The sequence below is a fragment of the Magnolia sinica genome, chromosome 17, assembly GCF_029962835.1.
Source record: "Magnolia sinica isolate HGM2019 chromosome 17, MsV1, whole genome shotgun sequence".
Lineage (NCBI taxonomy): Eukaryota > Viridiplantae > Streptophyta > Magnoliopsida > Magnoliales > Magnoliaceae > Magnolia > Magnolia sinica.
Window position 1 is genome coordinate 10,263,009 of NC_080589.1, and position 9,838 is coordinate 10,272,846.

The 9,838-nt window shown below is 41.2% G+C and overlaps 1 protein-coding gene across 1 annotated transcript; it reads right to left on the reverse strand.

Annotated features, from left to right (window-relative positions):
• Positions 1 to 49: 49 nt before the first annotated feature.
• Positions 50 to 6,433, reverse strand: LOC131230905 (uncharacterized). Its single transcript, XM_058226925.1, has 2 exons — positions 5,596 to 6,433; positions 50 to 515 (listed from the first exon to the last, which is right to left on the reverse strand). The coding sequence occupies exons 1-2, from the start codon at positions 6,329 to 6,331 to the stop codon at positions 406 to 408; spliced, it is 846 nt and encodes a 281-aa protein (XP_058082908.1). The 5' UTR covers positions 6,332 to 6,433; the 3' UTR covers positions 50 to 405.
• Positions 6,434 to 9,838: the final 3,405 nt, after the last annotated feature.

A 9,838-nucleotide genomic window follows, 5' to 3' on the forward strand; every position in this document is an offset into this window, starting at 1 on the left:
ACAATAAACACTGAATAGAGCACTTGGACGAAAGCAAAGCAACGAGAAATGAACAGAAAAAAGAGAAAAATAACTGTAACTTTTGTTACTGGTAATGTGACAGGAATAGCTCACAGAAATTGTGAAGAGTGTAAGAGATACATATTTCTATCACTTTCACACTGGAAACTGTTTTCAAGACATAAGATAGCAGCGGGGCTTCCAAAGCCCATTTAATGTAGTCGGGGCTTGCGGCAGCATGGGAAATGCAGCCCAAAACAAATCGGATCACATCTTCCCCGCTCTTCGTGCTGCTATTCATGGCCGGGATCAGAAAGAAAGGTCATGTTTGTATCTCAACCATGCTTAGTTGCTTAGCCCATATCAACAACCTTGGTCACTGGCAGCACCCAAACGTAACCCAAGTTACCTCAGGGGAGAAACCATCCTCCAATCATGCTTCTTACGCCTGCATCTGTGATGCGTTTTTTGCTCTGAAAACGTGCTCCCACCTACTATATCCATGCGATCCGTCTCTGAAAATTTTAAAAAACCTTGTTAGTGAAACTGTCGAACATGCAACAGAAAGTTAAAGCAAGCCCATGAATATGCTGAAATTTACCATAAATTCACAGATATTTGAGAAACTGTAACAATATTTTGGAATTGAAATAACAAAGTTGCTCCACAGCTGGAGGGTATTATTTGCTTCATCTAACTCAGGGCCCTTAGTTAATGCCATCCATCCCCTATTAGATAAGCTATTTCTTGAAAGAAAGACAAGAAATAAAACTTATGCAATCAATCAACTATCTACTTTGAATGTAAAATTACAGAAAAATAACACCAAAGGTCAGGAAATGATGTGCTGCTAGCTGGACCACACTTACTCACCGATTATCTCGGGGAAAAAAGTGAAAAAAATAAAATAAATCCATCTGTACTATTAAACACTTCACTTTCTTTTTTTTTCTTTTATCTTTTCGCATTGCCAACAAATTTGTCATTTCTTATTAATCCCTACAACTGGTTGCTGGCTACCTTCTGAAGTATTCCAAACGTACATTTACACCTGAGAAGATAGGAGCTACAGTAATCAACCATTTTTCCAGAAGAAAAGACACTGGAGAGGGACAAAGAAAAACAAAACAAACTCAAAAGAGAAGGAAACATTTTGACCACTTAAAAATGGCATCCAACTTCTCTTGATTTACCCAGAGATCAGCATAATAAAGAAAAACCATTTTATGTAAAGAAGAAGAAAGAATGGTGATCTGGGCATGAGCGTCAAACATGATAATCAAGTAAAGAACCGAACAACCATTTCCTGAGTTTCTGAAACCTACTCTATAGTATTCATGACTGCAGTTTTCCAAAGTTGCCAGGTCCAAAAAGGGTGCAGGTCTAATGCCAAGTCATGTGGTCTGAGTTTCATTACATGGAGATAAATGGCACAGATTTGTGAAATTTTATTTATCATTTTGATAGAAATAAATTCGCAAAATTTCATTTTCCCACTGGAACCACAAAATAACCACAAAGTAGGAGAAAGATTAAGAATATATGGACTGAGAGAATCAAATCAGTAAGTCTGTGATTGTGTTCCAGATACTATGATTAAAATGTTCTTACATTGAACTTTTTTTAATCAAGCAGAACAAAAAATGGACTTTTGTTTTCATAATTTTAAATTGAACGAATAACATGCCCACGGATAATCATTCAACCATATTGGGGAAGCTGTTCAGAGTCATCACTAGCATGAACTGACAGAAAACATAGATGTCTAAATATGACCATCCAAACCGATCCCACTATGAAACTATTTTGAACTACAAAGTGAAACATAGCTTTGGACTGAATACAGGCAGGTTAAATGCCACTAAGAACATTCACAAACAGAGACATCTGCACGATTTTTTCGCATTAAAAAAAAAAAAAAAAAAAAGGGCAGGCCAGTCATTTTTAGCAACAGAGACATCTGCACAATTTTGTAGCTTCTTTTTTTCTTTTGTTCTGTTTTTATAGGTAAGATAAATAATAGCTTTTGTTAACATTCTAACTTATTTATTTCCAGTTTCTGCTTATTGCTTCCAAGTATTATCACGGAGGTTTTTTCTTCATTCTTGTTTGCAGATGCGTCTTTTACAAAAAATAAAATAAAATTCAGGTATTGAATCTATTCACTTAGGAAAATTGATGGGAAACTGCTGGTTTCGAGCGAAAGGAAAAAATAAAAAAATAAATAGTGTAGCAACCCATGGATGTCATTTGACATGGGACTTCAGCTGGTCAAGGTTTATGTTAGCTTCAGCATGATAGATTGCATGCCTATTCTTATGGGCTCAAATAACTATATCCAACAATGGATGACAATTTTAAAATATTATATATTTGTTTGTTTGAAAGATAAAAAAATATTAGATATCTCTACAAACATTTAAATCTATTTGAACCTTAATATAAAGAGAACACTCAGTTGCAGTCATTTACCATTACTAGGGATGACAGACACCAGAAAGGGGCAGGTCATCACATCTCCAGCCTATGTGCCAAGTTGGCACGTGCGAAAAGACGCATGTGTTGAGCCTACGTTTGGGTCATGCATGGGTAGGCTAGGTAAAAGGGACCCACATTGTTGAGACTATGCACAAAACCCTGTTTATGGGGCCCACCGTAATCTGTGTGCAACATCCACTCTGTCCATGATTTTTGCCAGCTTATGTTTGGACCAAGATATTCCAAACCGGTTATGTAATGTGGTAACTATTTCATGTTACAGGGTCGTAACAGCTGTTATGTAAAAATTGACTTGTAACAGCCCCGTAATGGTCCTATAACAGCCGCAATGGCCCTATAACAGTCAATTGTGGGGCCAAAATAGGTTTATTAAAAAAATATATCCGTGATGGCCATTACAGGGGCCATAATGGCTGTGATGGCCCTATTGTAACGGCCACCGTTACTGTTATGGAATGCCTTGGTTAGGATGAAGGCCCTAAAATCAGGCTGATCTACAAAACAACTTGTTCACACCACAGGAACAACAAGAATCAGGACACCCACCATTCAACACTTCCAAGGGCCCACATTACATGCCATACAAACCACTCCTAAAGTAATTTCCCAGCAGGATGAAGGGAAGAAGAAAACATCAGCCTGATCAAGAACTTCGATTGGCCCAAGAATGCGTAAATGGTAGGCATCCTCATCCCATTTTTACCTATGGTATGGCCTGCATGATTTCTGAACCACGCTGATTTTTTGAATAACATCATAACATCAACATGTAGACATATGGATGGAGCCCCTAGAGCTTTCTGTAGCACAGTCTCTCTATGACACTTCATTGTATGAAGTGAGAGGCAGAGGAAGGCAGGGCTGTTGAAGACTTTCATTCTGCCTCTGTTGTGACTCATGACCCACCACCTGACAGAGGGTCAGTCATTATACCAAAATAACTCTTCATTGGTGATCGCAACCTCTGATTTTTAGATTTTAAGGAGAGCCATTGGAATTTTACTTTCATTGTTCTAAATTCATTTACAGATAGACTCAAAATCATTCATTCATATTAAGTTTCTTATAGTCATTGGCGTAGTCAGTTCCAATGATCAGAGCACTTACCATGTGGGCCTACTGGGAACAACAGACACTAGATCCTGAGTTGGGGTAGAGAAATTGTAACCCATTTCTCTAACTCCCATATGGCAATGGACGGTAGATCTACAAGCAGGGAGTTGTATCATCATGGCGGCATGTGTAGGATTTGGAACCTTCCATCACAAAATTCCTACTCCTTGCATTTCCATTTTGGGGCTGTTTGATATTTTCAATGTAAAATTCCTATTTTTACATATGTATCCTCATTCCCCATGATGATCTGTAAGCCTCCATCTTTTGCATTAAACAGTTTGCAACAGTGTGGGTACCAGAGATAACGGTGTCTCTCCACTTGTATTCACAGTTACGTATTTAACGAGTTAAAGGTCTACATGAACCTAGAAACTTTTTTGGGTTTCCCATGACAAAGAATCTTCTCAAGCATCAAACTAAAAACAGCGAGCTGAACATGGCTGAATGACCCCTTGTACTTTCCTGACATCTACTTACACATCAATGCATACTCACCTAGATAAGCAGTGGAAATTGAGGACCAACTTCCATGAAAGAAATCAACAAGCAAATCTACATCTTTCTGCAAGAACTGAAGCATCCACAAATTTAAAGATGAGCTTTCAGGAAGAACAACAGGAAAAGTAATTAACATATAATGTTCCAATACTTCCCATGACACATGCCCTTATCATAACTGGGATTTCCAAGCAGAATTACATCCTTATACTTCTATGAAACCTCCCAGTAGCATGAATCCCATGGAACCTTATAGGAAGTTAGGAATTTGGCTGTTTACACCAGAGTAGACCAATACCTAACATTCAATGTGGAACTGGTTGAAAATTAAAAAGAGGTAGCCACGTTGAAAGATATACAAGCAAGAAATCTAATTCACTTGATCAAAGCAGGTGAATGCTAGTCATCCAATGTTTGTTATGGAGCAACGGGAATCAGGATCCTTTCTTTGGATTAGGTGAACAGTTTTTCCTGCTTCCAACTCGTATCATAATGCACTGCCTTCAATTTATTGATCTAGCTTTTGTGGACTCCCTAGCTAGCGAGGGGGTCCTTCTCTCTTCTCTGTCTTAGGATTCTTATCCATGCCTTGGTGGACCTTTGTAGCTTTTCGCCCATCAAACATTTCTAATGATTTTGCTTGTTATCGAAAAAAAGCTAAAACGAAAATCATTGCTCTAGTTTTACTTGTTCTACACAACAAAATAAATATATTGTCAGGATTCTTCCTAGCCATTTTAAGGCAAAAGGCACCATATGATGTCTAAACATGAGGCTACATCGCCCTTCTGCCCCACTAAAAATCACTATTGCAATATAGGTCAAAACTTTGTCCAATCCTCCTCAACAGTTTAATGCATTTGTTGCAAATCTATCAAAAATACGTTAAGAAGCCACTGTAAAAAGCTCTTAGATTAGGCTTCAAGGAAACAGAGAGACTGAAAATTATACAGGTGTTGGTTATTTAGATGTACTAGATTTGGACTTTGTAAACAGCTAAAAGCTATCATCATCATCCCTATTGCACCTGCTCAATCTCACTTCTATAGTAATAAAGGGTTGATCCTAATCCATCAGCACTCATACCAATCCTCCACAAAATCACTATGAACAAGTGCCATATCAAATCACCAAAATAAAAAGGGAAGAAAAAAGGGTTACAAAACAAATTGAGCAAGATTGATCTTGGCATCTAAATCCTAGAGGACCTCATATAAGAAAAAATGAAATGTTCACTCAAACATAATCACCAAAAAAATCAAATTATTCATTCAATGCATTCAATTCAAGCAAGGAAAAAAAAAGCCCACTAATGATTCAGTAAAAGCCTTCAATTCAAGCAAGAACAGAAGCAAAAAGAGAGATCAAATCCACATCACCACCAAATATACATAATCACATTTTATAAAACCCCACCAAATATACATCAAACACACTCGATTCAAGCAAGAAGGGAACCAAAACAAGGACCCGAAACCATACCTCCCAATCGATCCCCCCAAAACAACACCCGCCCGTCATCCTCTTCCTCATCGAACTCATCCCCGTACCCAAATTCAGCATCCCCGCGGTACCCTGGCTCACTCCCGTACCCTGACTCATTCCCGGGGATTTCCAAAACCCAGCCCTGCGATGGCCCACCCCCGCCATTACCGCCGCCCGAATTCTCCCTCTCCCCGCCCCCTCCAGCATCCCTCCCGCCATTCTGCCTTGAATTCCGCGCCTCGCTCACGTCCGACCCCCAGCTCGCATCCCCGCCACCATTCACAAACAGCTCCCCGCTCGAGTCAGTCCCCACCAGGACCGGGAAATCCGAGCACGTGGCGTAGGCCCCCGACGCCCCGCCACACGCCCCGACCGAGCAGCACCGGCGGGTCCCGCTCCGGTCGCTGCTCCGACCGGACACCGACCGGGACCCGCGGCGGCGGCGCTTCCGCGCGATCCAACGGAGATTCTCCCGCTTCGGCTGCCGCGGGACTGCGGGACGGTCCTCGTCGGCGAGCGTCAGCTTGGACAGGTCGAGATCGACGGCCGGATTGGGGGTGGTGGCCCGATCAGAGAGGCAGGGCTTCTTGTTGCGGAGGGCATTTCTGGAATTTATGTAGAGATCGGATTCTAGGGCTTTGGGAAGGGTTTGGAGGTGGAAGGGATTCCAGCTGTGGAGCTGGAAGGTGCAGGATTCAAGGGCATTTCTGGAATTTAGGGTTTTCTGCCTCATGGCTGTGGCAATTTCGTCATTTCTTTGGGAATCGAGGATATTTTGTTTTTCTGATGGAAGGAAGGAGGAAGAGAGAAATGGTGTGGTTTTTGAGAGGTTTGAGGATTTCCAGGGAGAAGATAACTAGAGGAGGCAGCGGATTGGGTGTTGCCACGGCATCACCCAAGACGGTGAGGTCCTTACTGTGGGGCCCACTTTGATGATATATATTCTAAATCCATACTGTCCATCCGATTTTTCCAGATCATTTTATTTATTATCCCGAAAAATAAAAAGATCCAAGTCTTAGGTGGGCCTTACCATAAGAAATAGTGATGATTGAATTCTACACCATTAAAAACATCCTAGAGTCCACTGTAATGTTTATGTAATTTTTATTAGCCTCCAACCTTATGATAAGGTTAAAAAATTATTGATAAAGGGAAAAAGTAAATATAATCTTCATCTAAAACATTTTTGGGCCACAATAAGATTTTAATGGTCAATCACTACTCTTTCCTATAGTGTGGTCTGTCTGAGATTTGGATCTATTTGATTTTCAATATCACGACTAAAATTATCTGAAAAAGAGGATGGACGGTGTGGATATAAAATACATATACCGAGGTGGATCCCACGTTAAGGACTGCACTGTCGTTTGTGAGGCCAGGGCAGCACCTAGTCCGCTCCCGTTAGAGGAGGGGGAAAAAAAGCATTGGTGTCCCACGGGACCTCAGTGAATCGTAGTCCACTTGCCTCGTACAACTCTTATCGGCAGTGATAGATCGGATCCGCTTATCGGGAGATCTGAAAAGATAGATGGCTTGCCTCAAAAATGTGAACTATACGATCATCGGATGTTCTACATGTTTGGATATAATCTGGACCATCGATCAGCTTCTATTTATGATTTATACGATAAGCCATTTTAAGTTCTCATAGGTGGCTTCCACAACTAGGATTGTGTGCGGATGCGATCTTCAACACATGTACCTCGTTTCCACATGTGATATGTGGGGCCCGTTGTGTACGGCTTGTGGTATGAAAACTTGTGTCCGTCAAACGGAAAGCATTTTATCAGCTTTGACAATTAATCAGATTAATGGTTTGGATCGCCTAGGGTGGGTTCATATACGCAGTAGGGCCACATTTTAGAGTGGTCCCGCTGACTACTATACTGGCTATTGAGTCTTGAAGAGATCCTGCCAGAGCATTCTTCGAGAATCTGGATTGGATAGCTGGATTATTATACAGGTTCGCTGGAATACAACTCGATGTATAGATAGTATATACATCGCGACTGAAGCCATTTCTTCTGAGTCTATATTCAGTGATATGAACCGTTGATCTGACGAAATACAACGATTAAGGGGGCTTCCTAAAAAATCATCAAGATTGCATAATCCTAGACTTTCGAATCAATGGCCACAAAATCATCGGTCAAAGAGACATCCCATATCCAACCTTAAATTTTGATAATCAAAGTGCTAAAGTACTCCAGTCAGAGATTTTTCCTCCATCGAGAGTGAGGCCCATCTTGTAAACGGTCTGGATCTCGGCCGTAGATCCAATGGCTATGGTCCGAACGCATCCTATTGCACTACATTGGATGTGTCACCGCAAAACTCTGCATTTGTATCTTTACAATGCAATCACAAAAATCTGTCTGACCAAAGATACAAAGCCGACTCGGTGCGTCGGAGGCCGACTAAGCACGACTTGGCTGCGACCCGAGCCAGCAATATGGCTGCGGCACCGACCGTAAGGCCCACCTTGATGCATGTATTGTATATCCACACCATTCACCTATTTTTCCAGTTTATTTTATATTGTATTTCCAAAAAAAATTAAAAAAGTTCCAAGTGGACCACACTGTAGAAAACAGTGGTTGTTGGACTTTGGCAATTAAAAACTTCTTAATGTCAAATGTAATGTTTTTTTTGCCATCCAACCTGTTTATTAGATCAAACAGACTTGGATGAAAGGAAAGAACAAATATCAGATTGATCCAAAACTTTCGTGGCCCACGAAAGGTTCTCAATGGTCCATAACTACTGCTTCCTGTGGTGTGGTCCACTTGAAAATTGAATCTGCTCTATTTTTGATACGCTCTATTTTTTATACTACTCTCTAAAATAATTTGAAAAAATAAATGGACGGCGTGGATATACATTGCATGGATCGAGGTGGGTCCCAGTGTTAAGGCTACATCCACATTCGCTGGCTCCGGGGTCGCAGCGAAGTCGCCCTAAAGCGGATTTTGCGGTGTACCACACACAAAGGAGGCGGATTGGCCGTGTCCGGACGGAAAGATTTTCCACCTAGGAAGCGGATTGCCTTTGCCCCGACAGATAGATATTCTACTGTCCCTGTTGTCGGAAGCTATGCGGGTCCACTGACATGCTTTTAACAGATCCACTCCTTTCATCAGTTTTGCAAGACTAAGTAGGACAATATACTGAAAATTAGATTGATCAAAAACTCATGTGTGCCATACCACACTACACAGCAGAGCTTGCACGGCCACCATTGGAATTTTTTTGAGGGCCATGGAAGTTCTGTGCGAGGATGATACTTGTGTATAAGATACGCAGAAACACATGATGGCATCTTATTAATCAATGTCCGTTTCTCAAGAATTGATATAAACAATACCATCCCTTGAGGAAAAATATGACAAGCCTGGAGACTCGATTATAAAATGGACCAACTCTACTAATTCAGCCTGGAATTTCGAGGCAACAAGCTTGACCGATGCAAAAGAACTAAATGCCTTAAGGAGAGACTCAGCTCGGGTTGCGGGGATTGAACCCCGACCAAGACTTACAAAGTCAGGAGCCATAGGCAAAATATATAAGATACATGAAAGTTGACTCGGTAAACGAGGCAGTAACATCTAAAAGGCCAATTAAAGCTTAAAGCTTAGAAATCACTTGACCGACCATAAAACCGACTCATAATTAAGTCGGTTATAGGGTCAGCTATCGGAGTAAGAGTGGATATCGATTACTAATCGGTTCCATTTCATCCGACAGAAGGCAAATGGCTTTGTTCTCGTGACTGGCCGAGATCCACTCAATACTAGAGTCAGTCAGGACCGAGCCAAACAAAGAAGAGACGACGTGAGTGAAAACAGTCCCAAAAATCTAGTAAAAAGGTTCTCAATCCCGAAAACCTCGAGATCGAATAGAGTCCAAAAATGGATTGATATCAAATTTCCAAGATATTAGGAAGAGAATCCCTGCACGACGAGACCCTCTCATTCCTATAAAAACAGGAAATCTCCAAGTTAAAAGGTATGCAAAAAACTCTTCTCAAAACCCTTCTTACACAGTCCTATTAACGACTTTAGCATCGGAGGGTCCCCGGCTCTAGCCAGGGTTTCCTTTATTTCTTCCTCTTGTAGGTGGTAGGACGGGGGAGGGCGCACCAGTTTTTTGCATCAATAGATTGGCGCCGTCTGTGGGAATCGATACAAAAAGTCATTTTTCAGGATCTATCGATAAGCTTCAAGCAAGTTTCAATTGC

Coding starts and splice junctions, on each gene's coding strand:
- LOC131230905 (XM_058226925.1), bottom strand. CDS start 6,331: ATGAGGCAGAAAACCCTAAATTCCAGAAATGCCCTTGAATCCTGCACC. Junction 516..5,595: donor TTGGGGGGATCGATTGGGAG/GTATGGTTTCGG, acceptor TAAAATTTTCAG/AGACGGATCGCATGGATATA.